The sequence below is a fragment of the Elephas maximus genome, chromosome 21 (assembly GCF_024166365.1).
Source record: "Elephas maximus indicus isolate mEleMax1 chromosome 21, mEleMax1 primary haplotype, whole genome shotgun sequence".
Classification (NCBI taxonomy): Eukaryota; Metazoa; Chordata; class Mammalia; order Proboscidea; family Elephantidae; genus Elephas; species Elephas maximus.
Window position 1 is genome coordinate 24,518,180 of NC_064839.1, and position 19,012 is coordinate 24,537,191.

At 55.6% G+C, this 19,012-nt stretch overlaps 1 protein-coding gene across 13 annotated transcripts in view; it reads left to right on the forward strand.

The window, feature by feature from the left end:
* The window catches only part of ADGRG1 (adhesion G protein-coupled receptor G1), a 46,430-nt gene that overhangs the window by 19,272 nt on the left and 8,146 nt on the right, over positions 1–19,012 (forward strand). For 6 of the 13 annotated variants that reach the window (XM_049864483.1, XM_049864476.1, XM_049864486.1 and 3 more), the window contains 8 exons: positions 12,627–12,695; positions 13,481–13,903; positions 15,432–15,564; positions 16,787–16,934; positions 17,553–17,684; positions 18,032–18,148; positions 18,339–18,384; positions 18,596–18,699. In XM_049864483.1, coding sequence (XP_049720440.1) covers positions 12,635–12,695; positions 13,481–13,903; positions 15,432–15,564; positions 16,787–16,934; positions 17,553–17,684; positions 18,032–18,148; positions 18,339–18,384; positions 18,596–18,699 — 1,164 coding nt within the window. In that variant the 5' untranslated portion in view covers positions 12,627–12,634. Of the gene's footprint in view, positions 1–2,205; positions 2,241–3,606; positions 3,843–12,599; positions 12,696–13,480; positions 13,904–15,431; positions 15,565–16,786; positions 16,935–17,552; positions 17,685–18,031; positions 18,149–18,338; positions 18,385–18,595; positions 18,700–19,012 lie in introns of those variants that run through there. The other 7 variants (XM_049864477.1, XM_049864479.1, XM_049864481.1 and 4 more) reach the window with 4 other exon arrangements.

Consider the following 19,012-nt stretch of genomic DNA (forward strand, 5'->3'; position numbering starts at 1 on the left):
TGAAGCCACCTCCTGGCCCTGGCCCATCAGTTGGCGGTGGGGAGTGGGGGGTGGGGGGTTGGCGGATGGAGGGGTGCTGCAGGGGCACTCCATCCCCACGACCCCAAGTCCCCACTGCCTTTCCTATGGCCTCTGCCAGAAACTGTCCCCAAGCACCCCCACTTGGTCTGGGAAAATGCTCAAAGCTGCTGGGCTGAGACCACGGATCCCTTAGCCTTGTGAGCACCCCCCCACCATTTCCCCCTCTGCTGATGGTCTGGAGCTGACGGCCTTGGGGGGTGCCCACCTCATGGTTCTCTTCCATGCTCTGTCTGGCACATGGAGGCCACCCCACCAGAGGCGTATCTAAGGTGTGACAGGTATGGCATGTGACCTGGGTGCCACTTGAAGGGGGAGGGTGCCATGGGTGCAGTTTCTCCTCCCGCAAGCCTGGTAGACACAGAGGCATAGTGAGAGGCAACAGAGAGGGGCACTTGCCTCTGGGGCGCAATCTCAGGGGGGTGCTAGAAGAGGCATGGAATGACATTCCGAGGTGCCACAAATATGAAAAGCGCCTGACTGAGGCAGCGGACAAGAGGGGGGAAGGTGTTTCTGCTGACAGTTGCCATATCAACCTCTGTTCATCTTAAAATTGGGGGGGGGACACAACTTAGAGATTGTCCCTGGGCCCTCATTACCCTCTCTATGCCCCTGCAGGGGCACAATTTCAGTACTTGCCCTAGGTGCTGTTTTGCATAGATACGCCTCTGCACTCCACAGCTTTGATGTTATTTTCACTTTGACTCAATAGCTATGAAGACCTTTCAGAGCTCAAAGGAATGTGACCTTTTGGGAGGAAGCGAGCTCCTTGTCACTAAACCAAAAAAACAAACAAACAAAAACCAAACCCACTGCCACTGAGTAGATCCTGACTCAGTAACCCTATAGGACAGAGTAGAACTGCCCCAAACAGTTTCCAAGGAGCACCTGGTGGATTCAAACTGCCAAACTTGTTTTGGTTGGCAGCCGCAGCTCTTAACCACTACGCTAGAGGGTTTCCTCCTTGTCACTGGAGGTGATCAAATAAAGTTTGGATGTGTATCGGATGGAGGGAGGTGACGGGGTAGGCATTTGGTCCTGAGGTCTTTGTGTCTCCGGGAAGATCTGGGTTGGAATTCCATATCCCTCCCCTACCAGGTGTGTGGCCTTGGGCAGGTCACACCACCTCCCTGAACCTCTGTTTGCCTAGCTATAAGATAGGCTCAATAAGACTGACTGCAGAGAGCAGTGAAAATGGATCTTTAAAGCACCGTGCAGTGCCTGGCACATAGTAGAGCATCTAGAAGCTTTGCCTCTGTGGGCACAGAAAGGAGCCTGACCCACGCTTGGCTCCCAGGTACCCCTGGAAGAAGGCCAGAGAGAACCTCTGGTGGATCCCTGGTGCACTGTGGCAATCTGGGAAGATTTTCTGGAAGAGGGGGGTCCTAAGAATTTTGCAGGGAAGTGTGGCACACATTCTGAGCTCGTAGCAGCCAACGGTAGGGGCTTGGAGTGTTGTCCGGCCTGGGTTGAGGTCAAGGTCACAGGCCGGCAGCCTCCAGGGGCCAAATCCAGCTGCCAACAGGTGCTATTTGGCTACAAGAGTGGCCCCCATGGGGTTCTAAAAAGACTTGAGTTTAAGTCGATGTCAGACTGGCAGATTTCAAGTAAAAATCTGGGTTTCTGCTTCTCTTGAGAAATTTGAAGCACTGGCACTTTGAGGTCCCTAACAGACAGGCAGGTGTTGTGTTCTCCAACGCGGCTCATAGCCTGTGGTCCTAAACCCTACCCTGCCTTATGCTAGCCTTCTGCCTGGCAAAGGCAGCCTCTGAGTTGGGGGATTTGGGTGCTGGACAAGCTGGACGTCGTGCACTGCACTGGGTCGGGGCCGGGCAGTGACGTAGTCCCTGCAGCTGCCAACGGTTGCCAGGGGAACGGTTGCCAGGGGCTGCTGTCACCTGCGCCCCTTCTCCCCGACTGGCTGCTGGGGCTTGTCAGCCCATCTTCCCAGGCTGCCCCCATTGTCTGGAGCTCCTGTGAGGGGGTGGTAGCTGGGGCCGCCCAGCTTTTGAGTCTCCTCTGGCCTCTGGAACTGGAAGGAAACTGATCCAGCACCCCAGCGGAGCTGCAGCGTGCAACCAAGGAAAGCCCCTGGCTCATTCATTCACATTCACACCCTGTATGTGTTTGCAGTCCACCTATGCCACGAAGGAGGAGTCCAGGTAGGATTCTTCCCCTCTGCCCCTGCTCCCCTCCATCCCCACCCTCTCTGTCCTGGCCCCTCTCCCCTGGCGCCCTCCCTTCTTGTCCTCCCCCTCCCCTCTTTACCTACCTCTCTCCTTGTTTCCTTCCCTCCTCCCCTTTTCCGTCTCCTCCTCCCTTCCTCTCCCCATTCCTTTTTCCTTCTGTCTCCCCTCCCCCCCATCCCCCTTGTTCTCCCCTCCTCCCCTCCCTACCTTCCCTCCCTCCCCCTTACTGTCCCTTCCAAGCCCTTGTTCTCCCCTCCCCTCCCCTCCCAGGTTCTCTCCCCTCCCCTCCTCTCCCCCTTCCCGTCCCAGCTTCTCTCCCCCTCTCCATGCCTCTTGCTCTCCCCTCCTCTCCTTCCCCTGCCCTCTTGTCTCCCTGCCCTCCTGTCTCCCTCTCCATCCCATTTCCCCCCACAATGATAGCACAACTGCAGGGTAGGGTAGGGCAGGACTTGACACAGGGACACTAGGGAGCCATATAAGTCTTGAGGGTCTCTCTAGGGGAGTTGGCCAATTACACCAACAGCTTCAAGAACTACCAACAAGTTGGTGAGGGCCCCACACCTCAGTCAGACTCCCACTGAAGATTTTTCTTGGTTCTCGGGCCACACCCTCACAGCCTGAGAAGTGCTGGGAGGAGCGGGCCCAGGGCCTGAGGAAGAGGCCTTAGTGCTGGGGTGAGAAGAAGGAGGGGGTGCTGAGGATGAGGGGTGATTTGGCAAGTTGTGATAGCTCCCGTGACTGGGGCCCTCAGGGAGATGGCGGTTAGCTAAACCCAGGGAAACACTTTTCAGAGGCATGTTTCCTGTGAATTTTAGAGAACAGCACTTTCTAGCAGGTCAGGCCAAGGGGAGGTGGGCTTCGAGACAAGCCTGGCTGCTCAGTTCATGCTCGTCTCCACCAGTGCTAGCTGTGTGACCTCCCAGGCCTCAGTTTCCTTATTTGTCAGTTGGGTGCAATGATATGTCTCCAGGTTCTTGGGAGGATGAAATGTGTGCAAAAAGTGTAGAACAACATGTTGAGTTTTCAAAGCGCTTGATTGTCTCATTGGTGATTCCTGGAGGTGTGCGAGAGCGGGGGACCCTGATGCTGAGAGATTCTGTGCTGGGGGCTCAGTGGGCTAAAATCTTGCTCCGTGCCCTCACTCCCTTCCCTGAAGGACACCTGGGCACAGTGTCTAGGGACTTGGGTCAGGGTGCCTCCAGGACCCCCAGCCCTGCACAGACCCCAGCCTTAGTTGCGGAGGGTGCCCAGCTGTGTGTCCTGTCCACCCCTCAGCCAGGGACCTGGGACTTGGAGGAGGGCTATTGGCTGACCTTGACAATGCCATGGGTCTCACATTCCAAAGATGGGCGTGTTGCCAGACCCAGGGTAGCTGAGCTGCAGCCCCCAGAAAACAAGCAGGGAGGTAACCACTGACCTTGGGGCCTGGCCTTGGGCACCATGGGAACACAGACAAAGGAAGGGGAACTGCAGCCAGACGGCTGAGGTAGCAGGCTGTGGCTTAAGAGGAAAGAGCCTGGCCAGGGTGGAGGAGATGACCCGCCATCCTCTTTGCCCCTTGCTGCCAGCCCAGAGGTAAGTCCTGCCTTCACCTGAGGGCCTTCTGAGTCTTGCTCAGTTTGTATGGGACCCTGGAGGGCCCTGGGCTACAGAAAATGTAGGCAGGGTGCAGAGATCCTAGTCACCCACTCAAAAGAGGAGGAGACTGAGGCCTTGAGAGGGGACAGGCTAGCCCAAAGGTCCCAGGACTAATTAGTTGGTCACAGAGCTGGTCCTGGACCTTGTGACCCTGACTCTTGGTTACCCGCCAACCCTGCTGTGGAAGCCTTCACTCCCCGGGACATGTGCTGACTGGTGTACGTCCTACTTAGTGCCCTACTCCTCGGGGGACGAGGCTGAGTGGGGACTCAGCCATGGCCTCTGCCTGGCTGCAGACCACCAGGGCCTGGAGCATTGGCTGGCATCAGGGTCCCTGGACAGCTTGTGAAAAACCTTAGTGCCCTAATCCTGCCCCAGACAGGGCTGATTCTGGGGCAGCCAGATCTGGGGCCCACGATCTGCATGCTCCTAATCCCTTCTCCTCCCTTAGGTTCTATGTCTCTTCAATCAATCCCAAAATCCTAAGAGCCTTTGATTCTCAGCTCCCACAACCTCTTGCATCCTTACCCCGCCCCCCCCCCCCACCCCTCTCTCTCTGTCTGTCTCCCTTCTAACATTCTGAGTGTCTCAGCGGCTTGGGGCAAGGCCGAGGGCCCAGCTGGTCATGGTTGACTTTAATGGAATGACTGACCTAGGGGATGAGGCTGGCAGCTTCCCTTTCCCCATGAGCTGGTGCTGTGGGCAGAAGGGAGGTGGGACGGGCTGAGTATACCCCAGGCTCTCCAGGGCCCTCTCGCCTGAAAGTGTCAGTGACAGTTATGAGTTGGTGATGAGTTGCCCTGGGGAACACCGCAGCCTAAAAGGCTCCTGTGGCCCATTTCATGCTAGTTAATGGCCTCTGGGACAGCCCAGAGGGGAGGGAGCCAGAGAAGAGGGCTGGCAGGTTTATTTGTGGGGTCATTTTTTAAGGTTTCTGGAGGGTATTCTTCATGTTGATAACAGGTATCTGTCTAAGAAGGACTTCACCATCACATTGGGCTGGGGGAACTGTCGAACCAAGCTCTGTGGGTTTCTTGCCTGCAGGACTTATCAGAGCCTTTGATGTACTAATAATGTATAATAGCAAATACAGCCTGCAGCACTTCTCAAACCTGGGGACTAGCGCTCCTTAGAATGTGCTTTGGCAAGTTCCCTCATGGTAAAGATGGGGAGACTGAGTTACGGAGACGGGAAGGGACTCAGTGAACCACAATAACTGAAAGCATGGGCACTGGGGTTAGGTGGACATGGGTTTGAGTACTGGCTTGGCCACTTTGGACTTCAGTTTCCTTATCTTTAAAGTGGGGATGCTAGTAGTATTTGTTTCATAGGGTTGTTACGAGGATGACATGATTCCATGATTAATAGAATTCGTTTCACAGAGTTATTGTGAGGATTATATGATTAACTTGTGGAAAGTGCTTTGCATGATGCCTGACACCCACTGAGCGCTTGTGACGGGGGAACTGGACTCCTCCCTTCTTTTGCGTGGATTCCAGGCTCCTTTCCACTGGGCCAGAGAGACTCCTATGTTTCCCACCCACCAGCTGGTGTCCTGCACTGTGGGGCCAGGTGGTGGTGGGGCTGTGGAGGCCTGAGGCCCCGGGCATTGGGGTCCTTGCAGACGTGTCATGAGGCTGGCATGCAGGGAGGAGAAACAGTGTACGCAAAGCCATGGAGGTGGGAACGTGTCAGCCCAGGCTCATTTCTGGCTGGGTGACCATGCTGGTCTCCCTGGGGCTTCTTGAGCAGATGCCCCGTTCCAGATGCAGGAGGCTGTGGCTAGGAGGACTCAGTCCCTTCAGGTGGGTGGGCCCTTCCCCACTCCTCCCCTTCCTCAGCCTCCCCATGGGCCAGGGCTCATCTGAGTATGCAGAGGGACTCTTGGCCCCAGGTCTCGGCTGGAGCAGAAGCGGCAGGGAAAGGTCTGCACAGGCCAGGCAGCCCTCCAGTGGGTCCAGTGCAAGACTGTGAGCCTCACCCTGGGCATGAGTGGGCAAGGCCTTGGCATCAGCCAGCTTCTGGGGGCAGGCACCTAGCTGAAGTTTTTCCTACTTTACGTAGGCAATTCCTGACACCTGACATCACTCTGCTTCCCTCAGCTCCCAGAATGCCCTTCCTAGGGAGCTCTGTGTGGTCACCGAGCATGGCCCTCAGCAGCCGTCAGTGGGGTGAGGACAGAGGGAGGGGAAAGCAGCTCAGCATTAGCAAGCTGTGCTCTGTGGAGCTGTGGGTGCTGCTGAGGGGCTGAGGTGCTGGAGTGGGAGTAGGGTGTGGTCCTGAGTCCCACCTGGGTTTGACAGGGGCTGGGGGGGCACCTCCACTTTGATCATTGGCTACATGGTAGTTCTAAGTAAGACTTACTTGCATACAGAAGTTTGGAACCGTTGGAAGGAGGGTCCTCTCAGCCCCCACCCTCAGCCCTTTGGAGGAAGCACCTGCAGAAGTTTCTGCTTTCTCTAATGTGCCCCTTGCCCCCAATGGCTGGCCTTTGAAGTCTGTCCTCTGTCCTTCTGAGCATCCTCCTTTGTTTCGCTTCTCCAAAGAGCTAGCCCGTCTCCGCCCCCAGCCTTCTTCTGCCTGCTTCCTCCTCCCCATCCACCCATTCACACATGAACACACACATATACACACCCATGCACCTCGCAGGCACCCCCACACATGAATATACTTGTACCCACACAAAAGACACAATGCACCCATCTACCCACACGCACACACATGCACCCCCTCACATGCATACACGTGTACCCACACAAAATACACAATGCACCCATCCACACACATGCACACAGGTCCACCCACACATGCATACATATACACACATGCCTGCACATACATGTACCCACACAACACACACATGCGCCCATCCACACACATGCACACAATGCACCCCACACATGCACACATGCGTGCACACACACGTACCCACACAAAATACACACATGCACCCATCCACATGCATGCACAGCCACCCACACACACACCCATCCACACACATGCACCCCCACACATGCATACATGTGTACCCACACAAAATACACAATGCACCCATCCACGCATTGCACACACATGCACCCACACATGCATACACATGCACACATGCGTGCACACACATGTACCCACACAAAATACACACATGCGCCCATCCACATGCATGCACAGGCACCCACACACACGTACACACATATGCATCCCCTTTGCACACATATATGCACATGCATCCCCCTCACACACATACACTCGTGCACCCCCTCACACACACATACACACACATGCATACCCCTCACACACATACACACAGATGCATCCCCCTCACACACATACACACAGATGCATCCCCCTCACACACATACACACAGATGCATCCCCCTCACACACATACACACACATGCATCCCCCTCACACACATACACACACATGCATCCCCCTCACACACACATACACACACATGCATCCCCCTCACACACATACACACACATGCTTGCTTACACTTTCGAGGATTCCTCCTCTGCCCTCTCCCTGCCCCTCTCCTGGGCCAAATCCTTCCTCCCCAAGGCCCTTTACCCAGGGCTTGGCCCCGAAGGTCGGGGAGTCGGCAGCTCCATGTGGACCCCCCACTGGACAGCAGCTGAGGAGCGGGGTACGGAGGTGCACGGGGAGGGGGGGCAGAGGAGAGCTGAGCTGGGTTCTCTCCCTCTGTCTCTCCCGTTGAGGGACCATTGAGGAGGAGCCCCTAGGTGGGCAAAACCTGACTCAGATATGAAGATTGACTCTGGGGCTCCCTCCCTCCCTGGGTCTCTCCCCACCCACCAACCCAGGCCCTCCCTTTTACCAGCCAGCTATCCTTTAGGAAACCCCTCCTGGGTTCCCGACATCCTGCTGAGCGCTGGGAGCACCATAGAGGAGCATGGCACACCCTGGCCCCGTCATTCACCAGCTCTTCCTCACCTCTCTCTGTAAAACAGGGCTGCTGTTGCTTATCCCAAGTATGTAAACCAGTGGTTCCCAAGCCTGCAAGTGTCACTCAATGGGATACTTATTAAAGCCTGGCCCCTGTGCCCTACCCAGACCTGCTGCGTCAGACCCTCAGTGCGTGGGCCCTGTGAACCTACATTTTAGCAAACTCTTTGAGGTGCTTCTGCCCCCTGGCAGGTTTGGGCACTTCTGATGTGAGCACCTTGCGGCAATGGGGACCATGTAGGTTGAGCATGGCCTGTGGGCCAGTAATGGTAGCCAGTTCTGATGGGAGCTGGGGATTAGGTAAGATTTCATGGGAAGGATGTCAAAATATGGTCTCAAAAGATGAGCTGGGTTGTCACAGGGATTACCACTTGCTGTCAGGTCTACTCCAACTCATGGCCACCCCGCGTGTGTCGGAGTAGAACTATGCTCCATAGTAGAACTCAATGGCTGTGCTTTTGGAAGTAGATCACCAGGCCTTTCTTCCAAGGCACCTCCTGGTGGCCTCAAACCTTCAGACTTTCGGTTAGCAGCCAAGCTCGTTAACCATTTGCTCCACCCGGGAACTCCGTTACAGGGAAAGGGAAGGCCACGGGAGCAAAGGTCTGGGAGTGGGACGCGTCAGTTTAGGATTGGCCAGTGAGCCACAGTGTGTGGAAAGGGAAGGAGAAGAAAGGGAGGGGGGCCGGGTTCAGGGCATCTTCCTGGCTGGAGGTGTCGCCTGGCCGGGAAGGGTTAGCCCAGAGCCGTCTAGTCCTGTCCACTCAACTTCCACCTCCATCCTCCGGAGGAAATGGGTTTTCCAGGAGCCTGATCTGGACCGGCGGTGATCGTGGCTCCACTAGGCATGGCAGGGGAAGTGACTCAGTCCCCTAGGGGAGAAAGTGAGCCGTGGGTCCCCTGCCCCCGCCCCGCCCCCCCCCACCCCCCGATGCAGAGGGGCAGGACTGGGCCTGAGTTGGAGCCCCTTCTCCTGGCCCAGTCAGCTCTGGGGTAAAAATGAGGGTCTCAGCTTAGGCAGGCCCCAGCCGCCCTCTGCTCTGCCTGGCCTCTTGGGAGCCCTGGGATGGTGGCCCCCATTGTATCTGGCTAGGCCGTCCTGTTCTGTTCTCTGACTGTGTTTACGGAAGGCCTGAGGTCAAGGCTGCTCAGGAAGTGGAGGTGGGGAGGGTGCTCCCCTGGGGGCTTGGTCACAACCCCTCTCTCCCAGACTAGAATCCTCTACACTGCGTGTGGCCCTGGTTGTCCCCCATTTTATCTCCTGAGGACCTTGGTCTACCTGGCCCCCCAAGCCAGTGGGCTTGGGTGAGTGCGAGCATGTTCTCTAGAGTAAGTCTGATTTTGAACCCTGATACCACCCCTGTGTGATCTTGGAACCCATAGCTCTTCTTAGACTCAGTTTCTTGATCCGTAAAATGGGAAAGCAATAGAACCAGCCTCCCAGGATGCCTCTGAGGATTTAATGTGATAACACAGATGTGTCTACTGCTGTTACTGTGTTGTTGATAGAACACCCCTTCTCAGTGACTCCCCTGGCTCTGGGGGCCTCTCTGGCCGCAGTTGGTTCTGATAGGACTTGATGGCTTGAGGCCAGTCTGTCCAGCTCTGCATCTACCTTTCCAGAGGCCTGGGGGTCTAGGCCTGTGTGCAGGCTCATGTATGGGCTCCTGGCTCCTGGTGCTGGGATTCAACCTGCAGAACAAGCCTCCCCACAGCTGTGCCTCCGATCCTGTGCCTTGTCATGGATTCTGACTGTGAAGGAGAAGGTGTGGTGAGATGGGCCCCAGGAAGGGTCTCTGTGGTGTGGTGGAGGGGTGGAGTGGGGGTAGGACAGCGCCAAGTGGACATTCAGGATGATGCCCTCTCCCTTCCCCATCTGGGTTGGAATCTTCTTCTTGTCCCCAATCTAGCCCTCTTACCCCTCAGCAGGTTCTGGAACAGCCTGGCCAGGGCTGCAATGAGGGAAGTTTTCTGGGTGGGGTTTCAGCCTTCTCTTTGCCCTCCCGGAAGGGAAGTTTCATGCTTGAAGAATTTCCCCTGAAGGTGCTCTGGAGCTGGTGTGGAGACTGTGCGGGGTAGGGGAGTGGCGTGGGGGGACTGGGAGCTATGACAGGCCAGGGGTGGGGGGTGAGTCCGGGGCAGGCATGAAGGAGCTGGACAGGAAGTATACAGAGGGGTTTATTTAACACCTATGGCGCTTACCATGTGTATGGCCCTGTTCTACCGGGGATCAATTCATTTAATTTTCACAACTACCCTCGAGGTAGGCTCTGTTTTTATTCTTATTTACAGGTGAGGGAAGTGAGGCCCAGAGAGAGTGAACAACTAGTGCAAGGACACACAACTAGAGAGTAGGGGAGCCAGGATTGAACCCAGGCCGTCTGGCTTCAGAGTCTACTCCACTGACTAAGGGTGGGTTAAAGGAAGCGAGACTGTCCCTTCTAGACCCCTGAGAATGTTGATAGGGACAGAATTATCTACTTTGGAGCAGCTGTTGAAAGAGGTGGGGTGGACAGGGCATAACCCAGAAACCGTCAGGGTCTTGCAACCTTCCCTCTTATCTGTGTTTGGATCTCTTCCACGACACCCCATGGTGGTTCGGCCTCACTCGTGTTCCTCCACTAATGGGGAGCTCACTCCCTGGCTCTACCCCCGATGCCCTCAAGCACAATCCAGGGGGCTGATGCAAGGCAGATGATTCTGCCCCACCCTGGGGCTTTGTCCTCCAGCAGTAGTGGTCCACTCTGAAGGCTAGTGGGCCGGAGAGATGCATGGGTTCTGGTCAGCTCCACTCTGCTTGCTGCGTGACCTCAGGAAGTCACTAGCCCTCTCTGGGCCTTGGATCCAGACACCATAAAACAGGAAATTGAGGCTGGTGCTTAAGGTGATGTGTGAGCTATGAGTTCACAGTGCAGTGCAGTGGTCACAGCCTGAGGGCTGCCTGGAGGTGGTGACACTTGGATAGGGGCTTGGTATTAAACAGAAACAGAAACTGGCAGAAAGGAGAAGTAAAGAGGAGGTCTGGGATGTTGGGTTTCCTTCTGGTAACCAGAGATGGTGGGAGACAGTTTCAGAAGGAACCAAAATGCTTAGAAAGGACGCAGAGTGAAACCTTACAATCATATTTTCGGAAACAGTGGCTGTTCCTGAAAATGCTTTCACGTCCTTCCTCTTCAGGATGTGATGCCACCAGGGAAAAACGAGGAGCCCACTCAACATATGACTGGGCTGATGAGTCTGAGAAATTGGTGCTCTACTCTACATGGTGGGACATTGGGAACCGGCTCTGGCTTGGAGGGGCCAGATTGGTTCAGGAAGGTGAAAGTGAGCACCTCCCTGGGACACTTCTCCCTGTGATACTGCCCTCAAACGTGCAATTTGAAAGTCATCTCTTCCTGGAAGCCCACCTTGGTTTCTCCCTAACACAGATTCCTTGCATGCCTCCAGGGCGCCAGGCCTCTCTTCATCTGGCTTGTGGGAGATGGTTGCATCTGTCACCACCATCAGATGCAGCTCCCCACAGGATGAGGGTGCCTGTTCATTTCTACACCCAGCTCTGTCACGGGGTTGGGCAGCAGCTGGCAATGGGGAGGGCCAAGCCATCTGGTGTATCTTTACAAGTGCCAGGCACAAAGGTTCCCAGACAGATGCTATGGTCCTGTCCAGGGGGGGAAAGCCCTGGACTCTGGAGCAATCTTAGGCTAGTCATTTAACTCCTTGGGCCTCCGGTGGCCAACAGGAGTGTCCACTTCACAGTACTAGAGTGAGGATTAATGCATGTGCGGGGATTGGGAGAGGTCAGCACAGAGGCTGGCAGATAGTAGGTGCTCAGCTAATGGAGGCCTGAGGGGGGCAGAGGCGCCCACTCTACCCTGGGGTGGGAGGTGCTGGACCACCCAGCCAGCCATGGGGAGTTCTTGTCTCCTGCAGAGACAGATGTTCCCCTCTTTTGTTCCTGCTGCCCAGGGTCTTGGAACTGGCCCCCTCTGGTGGTCATGATAGGAAGTGCCTCTCTCCTCTAGCCCCTGTAGAGGGTGCTGTGGGCACGTTGATTTCCGTTTCCTTCACCTGGATTCCCACCAAGCCTTTATCCCATTAAGTCTGTGCGCCAGGCCTCGGGCAAGGAGAGGCATCAGGGGTTCTCTGGCTGGCTGAGGAGGAAACAACACGATCCTGCACTGACTAGGGAGGCATTACAGAGGGGATTCTGGTCAGTGGTGGGAACCAAAGGAGGTCAGGGTCAGGACTGACTCTGGAGGGAATTGAGGAAGGCTTCCTGGAGGAGGTGTCCCTCGGACTGGGTCCCAGGGTTGGTGATGGTGAGGTTCCTGGTGGAGAGCTCTGAGAACCTCATTTCTTCTGTATCTCCTCCAGATCTGGTGGGGGGCAGGGTTATGGTGGTTCTAGGTGATACTGCGGACACTAGACAAGATGTCACGTCACTCCTGGGCCTGGGAGGGAGGCACTATTATTATTTCCATTTTTGGCAACTTACACAGGGTCCTGCAGCAAGTGAGAGGTGGAGCTGGGCTTCGGGCTCCACTGAGTTCCGGACAGCTGCTGCCTCTTGATGCTCAGCTTCTGGCAGCTCTGAGGAGGTCCACGGGCTGTTCCACACTCAACTCCTTGCCTTGCCTCCTAAATCCACGTCACGCTGGGCTGCTCCTCTGCAGGACTGGCCCAACCACCCTGCGGTCCAGGCCCTTGGGTAACACTCCTGGCCTCTTGCAGGCGGTGACTTCTCTGTGTGACTTCTAGGAAGGAAGATGGCTGCCCAAGGGCTGCAGACAGCACTGTTCCCACTGGTTGTGCTCCTACTTATCCAAGGTAAGACTTTCTAGGGCAGCTGCCAGTACCTAGGATAACCCCTCTGTGCAGGCATGAGCCTGCAGGCACAATTTAGCAAGTGGATGGTGCCTTTTAGCAAAGAAGAAGGCTCCCCTTCTCCTGAGAGATGCAGCCCCACACCAGGGTGCACAGCTCGGGCTGGGAGACATGGGTTGGATTTCAGTCCCACTTGCCTCTGCAGCCAGAGCATCCTTGTGCAGTGCACAGCCTACATGACTGTCCATGGCAGACTTTGCCTCATTAAATACTTTATTGCTATTAAAATACTTTTTTGCCTTTGAAATTATTCTTAATTTTGATTTTGCTCTTTTCTTTTTATTTTTTAAAGCCAGTGATTAAAAAAAATTTTTTGTGTGTGCTTTTAGTGAAAGTTTACAAATTGAGTCAGTCTCTCACACAAAAACTTATATGCACGTTGCTACATAATCCCAATTGCTCTCCGCCTAATGAGACAGCCCGCTCCCTCCCTCCACTCCCTCTTTTCTTGTCCATTTCGCCAGCTTTAACCCCCTCTACCCTCCCATCTCCCCTCCAGGGAGGAGAGGCCAACATAGTCTAAGTGTCCACCTGATCCAAGAAGCTCCCTCCTCACCAGCATCCAAAGCCAATGATTTTTGAGGAGACAGACTCACATTTTTGTAGACCTTTTGAAGTGTAGGTCCTTGGAATGTGTGTAAACCCCAGGGCCGTGCGTTCTGGGCCCAGGGCCTTTACTTTCTCATGTCCTGCCCCTGAGCCCCACCTGTGGCCTTGGCTTCCCCCAGGTACCCTCTGTGGGGGCCTCCAGGAAGACTTCCGCTTCTGCGGCCAGCGGAACCAGACGCAGACGAGCAACCTTCGATATGAGCAGACAGCAGTGCTGCACATCTCCATCAAGAACTCCGAGGGGGCTCTGACAGTGCACGCCCCCTTCCCCGCAGCCCCTGGGGCTTCCCGAGTCCTCCCTGACCGCAGAGGCCTCTACCACTTCTGCCTCTACTGGAGCCGCCACACTGGGAAACTGCACCTCCGCTATGGCAAGAACGACTTCTTGCTGAGTGACCAGGCCTCTGGCCTCCTGTGCTTCCGGCACCAGGAGGAGAGCTTGGTCCAGGGCCCCCCACTGCTTGCCACCTCTGTCAGCTCCTGGTGGAGCCCCCAGAACACCAGCCTGCCCGGGGCCACTGGCTTCACCTTCTCCTTCCACAGTAAGAGGACTCCCAGGCAGAAGGGAGAGCTGAGGCAAAGTTCGGGAGCAGGGAGGGCAGGCTTGGAAGCTGCCTGGGCTCTGTTAGGTCACGGAGCCTGGGCTTTGTACAGGTAGTAGGGACCCACTGACGGCATCTGAGCAGGGGAGGCGCCTGATCCAAGGTGTGATTCTGAAAGCTTTGTGGGAAGGTAGGGCTGAGGTGAGAGGGGCAAAATCCCATTCCAAGGCTTCAGGGAAGGTGCAGGAGGTTGAGATCTGAACAGGGCAGGAGTGAAGAATCACTGTAGATTACTTATCCCCATTTCACAGAGGAGAAAACTGAGGCACAGAGAGGCTACCTAGAGCTACAAAGCTCTTAAGTGAGGGAGTCAGGATTTGAACCGGGCAGCTGATTGGATTGAGGTGGAGAATGGGTACAGCAAGAGAGGTCAAAGTTCAGGAAAGCTTTCAGGCTGACTCTGGGACGTGGAACTTGTGTCTGTCCTGCCTGAGGGGGTGATGGGGGTGAAGCGGCTGCTGCCTCTGTTAACTACTGATGGGGGTGGGGTGTGGAGATGGGAGAGGAGAAGGTGGCCAGGGGAGTTGAGGCTTTACAAGGGCCTAGAATTCCCTGATTCTGGTTCTTTCTAGGCACCTCTGGTTTGGGGTGGGGCTGTACCCGAGATGGAGGGTACGGCACTTTGGAAATGTTAGCCAGCCCAGGCTCCTGAAATAGCCTGGGGTGGCAGGGGCAGGTCCGTCTCCTGGCCGAGGTGCCATCCAGCGCAACAGGCAGGGGTAGAGGCAATCAGACGGGCTCTCCACCCCCAGGCTAGGATTCTACCCTCCACTTGGGAGGATTTGGGGCAAAGTTACAAAGTGCCATTCTGAGAATGGATCTGACCTGGTCTGGTTTGCCCTGTGGAGTGCTTTTTAAAATTTGAGCCAAGGTTTTCAAATCCCCTAAAAATCAGACTTTCTGGCTTGTAAATTCAGATGTGGTTACCCAGGGCCTTGATGGCACGGGGCATGTCCCCTCCTCACATGCCCCACACCCCCCTCCCAGTCTGCCTACCTCATTGTGTCCCCTGTCTGGCTCCTGGAGACACCTGGTCTGCAGCCCTGGGGAGGGGGCCGGAGGCTGGGGACAGGGAGGCCAGCGGGCGTGGAGTCCCTGAACTACTGTACAAGCCGCCCATGTTCCTCCTGACGGAGGCCAGGCTAGGCCAGGCCCTGAGATGGCCTCCATTTCCCCGTGTGCAGATAGAGGGTGCCTGGGTAGGTTGTTAGGCAGGCCAGGCCCCACCCCACCTGCTGGGGTTGGAGGTGCTGGAGGGCTGCATGTGACAGAGCCCCTTCTAGCTGGCCTCATCTCTCAGTAACTTTAGGCGAGTCTGTACCACCTCTTGGAGCCTCAGTTTCCTCTTCTGTAAAATGGGGGTAAAAACATTCAGAGTCCTGGTGAGGCTTAACTGGGAGAATAATGGGTGTGGCCCAGGTCCTCAATCAACAGCCTTCCAGCGGGTCTGTCCATTCCTCTCCCCCAGAGCCTCCCCAGAAGGCTTCCCACAATGCTTCGGTGGACATATGTGAGCTGAAGAGGGACCTCGAGCTGCTCAGCAAGCTTCTGAAGCATCCCAGGAAGAGTTCAAGAAGGCCCTCGTCCACCCCTGCCCGACAGTGAGTGTGGCTGGCTCAGGGGGTGGGGGTGGAGGGAGGTACCCGCCAGACCTGGTCCTGGATGGGCTGGGGACCTGGGGCTGGGAGGCACGTTGGAGGCCTCTGCTGGGGCTGGAACATTCTCTGAACTTCTCTGGCTCGTCTTTTCTTCTCCTCCTGGAGTTGCTGAGACACAGCCACCCAGGCTGGGCCCCTCACCAGGCTGAGCCCCTCACCAGGCTGAGCCCCTCATCCATGTGAACCAGTAAAAACAACCCATTCACAGCCATCCTCCTGGAATGGCTGTTCTCAGGTCCCCCTTTCCTGAATAAAGGAGAGACTGTTGGCCCAGTTTAGAGCTCAGCAGACTGAAACCCAAGGTGGACAGGGCTGCCCCATGACCCAGAGTGGGTCAGCCCAGGCAGAACTGGCAGTTCTAGAATAGTTGGTGAGCTGCCCCCGGTCTCTCTTCTGTTCTATCCATCTCTGCTGCTCCAGCTTCCTCTCTCCCCCCTCACCTGGCCATTCTCTCTCTCCCACACTCACCTGTTTCTCTCTTGTCCCCCTTTTTCTTTCCCTTGCCCTCTTCCTCAGTCATCTAGTGCTGCTGTAACAGAAGTACCACAACTGGATGGCCTTAACAAAGAGAAGTTTATTCTCTTACAGTCCAGTAGGCTAGAAGCCCGAATTCAGGGCACTGGCTCCAAGGGAAGGCTTTCTCCTTCTGTCGGCTCTGAAGGAAGGTCCTTGTGATCCACCAGCCTTCCCTTGGTCTGGGAGCATCTCAGCTCAGGAACCTCAGGTCCAAAGGATGCGCTCTGCTCCTAGCACTGCTTTCCTGGTGGTATGAGGTCCCCAACTCTCTGCTTGCTTCCCTTTCCTTTTATCTCTTGTAAGATAAAAGGTGGTACAGGCCACACACCACGGAAACTCCCTTTACTTGGATCAGGGATGTGATATGGTACAATCCCACCGTAATCCTCTCTAACATAAAATTATGATCACAAAATGGAGGACAAGCACACGGTACCTGAAATCATGGCCTAACCAAGTTGATACATACATTTTGCGGGGGGAGGGGGGGGAATGATTCAATCCATGAAACCCCTCTTCCCCTCTCTCTGCCCCTGCCTCTTCCTTATGTATCTGCCTGAGTCTCTTTGTTCTCTCTCTCTCTGCCCGCCTTCCCTGCCCACCTGGTCCCCTCGCCCACAGTCACACACCCCTCTTTCCTCCCCACCAGGCATCTGCAGAGCCTCGAGTCAAAGCTGACCTCCATGAGATTCGCAGGGGACACAGTGTCCTTTGAGGAAGACCGGATCAATGCCACAGTGTGGAAGCTCCAGCCCACGGCTGGCCTCCAGGACCTGCACCTCCACTCCCGGCAGGAGGTCAGTGCCAAGCCAGGGCTAGGCCAGAGTGGGAAACAGACCTGGGGCCCACAGAAGTGGAGCCGGGGGTGTGCCTGCCAAGCAGCCCCCTCCTCAGCCTTTCCCCAGGCTCTCTGTGGGGCAGAGGCGAGCTGACAGGGAGGCCCTCAGGCTCAAGGATAACCCTCCTCAGTCAGTGTCTACCCCATGGTACTGACGACCCAGTGGTGGAGACAAGCAGGAGGGGGAACTGTTCTCAGCCCCAGGGGCTCCTGGGACACACCTCTATGAATGCAAGACCAACCCCAAAATGCCTATCCATGCACCCTTCAGTGGGTCCCTTTGGCTACCCATGTGGCCCACCACTCCAGGTGCTAATAGGCAGGGCTGGGGTCTGAAGCCCTGGACAAGAGAACAGGCATGTGATTCTCCCAGCCTGTTTGCCCCTGGGCCTCTGGGCTCTAACCACAGGGCCCCCTAGCCAGAGCTGGTGCCCAGGAGGGAGAAGTGAGAAGGGTTGTGGTAAGTCAGCATGGCTTCCTGGAGGAGGTGGGTTAGAGATGGCAGCACCCAGGAAGGGATGTGCTGGGGGCTGGGGGGCACCTCTGGCTGAGCCCTGAAGGGACTCTGTTTCTGCAGGAGGAGCAGAGTGAGGTCCTGGAGTACTCGGTGCTGCTGCCCCGCGTGCTGTTCCAGAGGGCCAAAGGCAGGAGGGGGGAGGCCGAGAAGAGACTCCTACTAGTGGACTTCAGCAGCCAAGCCCTGTTCCAGGTATGGGGCCCTCATGCTCATGCCCTCCCCTGGAGAAACCAGTTTCTGATGGAGAGATGGAAGGAAGGCATGCAGCCAAGTCTCAGCCTCCAGGGGTCAAAGCCTTTCCTTGTGCAGTCAGAAATTGAGCTGCAAGGTGAAAATCTCCCCAGGAGAAGTCCAAGTCATGTAGTTCTCACTACAGTGTAAATGATTACATGGGCAAGAATCGTTTCCAGAGAGAAATTGCATCTCAGAGAAATGTGCTGGGGGGAGAGAAGAATCAAGAAAGCCTTGGGGACTCCTTGGCCTTTCTTCCTCAGCCTTGAGCCCCTCTCTATACTCTTCCCCCAATCCCATATATCTAGGACAAGAATTCCAGCCAAGTCTTGGGTGAGAAAGTCTTGGGTATCATTGTGCAGAACACCAAAGTAGTAAACCTCTCGGAGCCTGTGGTTCTCACCTTCCAGCACCAGCCACAGCCGGTGAGCATGAGAAAACCAATCAGAGGGGGCAAGCATCCCTGGCTTGGCCGTATCCTCCTTTTGACCCCTCCCTCCTATCTCACTTATCCTTAACAAAAAGACTGCCTGGCTGAGGGTAGACTTCCTCTGCCTGGGCCTTTGCAAAGGGATGGAATGTAATGGGATCCACTCTCCTTTCCTTTTCCTATAGAAGAATGTGACTCTACAGTGTGTATTCTGGGTTGAAGACCCGACATGTGAGTACAGAGGGGAGGTCTAGGCTGGGCAAGTATCTGGAGGAAAAAGAGGGTCCTGGAGTGTGGGGATGGGGAGTTAATCAGGGAAGACTTCCTGGAAGAAGGTAAGCTTTGAAGAGAGAGTGATGGCCAGCTAGGGACCTGCATTTAGGGGGTTAGAGTGGGGTCCTTGGGGACTGGGCTTGATCAGAGCAGCATACTGTCCCCTCAGTGAACAGCCCAGGGAGCTGGAGTGACGCTGGGTGTGAGACCCTCAGGAGAGAGACCCAGACGTCTTGCCTCTGCAACCACCTGACCTACTTTGCAGTGCTGATGGTGAGTGGTCCTCCGCCTACCCCCAGGCACCATAGCTGAGTCCTTGTTCTGTGCCAGGCACGTTTCACACATTATGTTATTTATTCCTTGTAACAACCCCCCAAGTAGCTCCTGTTGTTGTCCCATTTTATAGATAACAAATTGAGGCTCAGAGATGGTAAGCAGCTTACCCAGGTTCACACAGCTGGAAAGTCCAAGATCTGGTCTGTGCAGCCCTTGCTCTTTATTCCCAAATTTTGATGTGCATTGGTATCACCTTGGGAGCATGATTAAAAAACAGATTATGGACCCAGCCTGGGATTCTGATTCCACA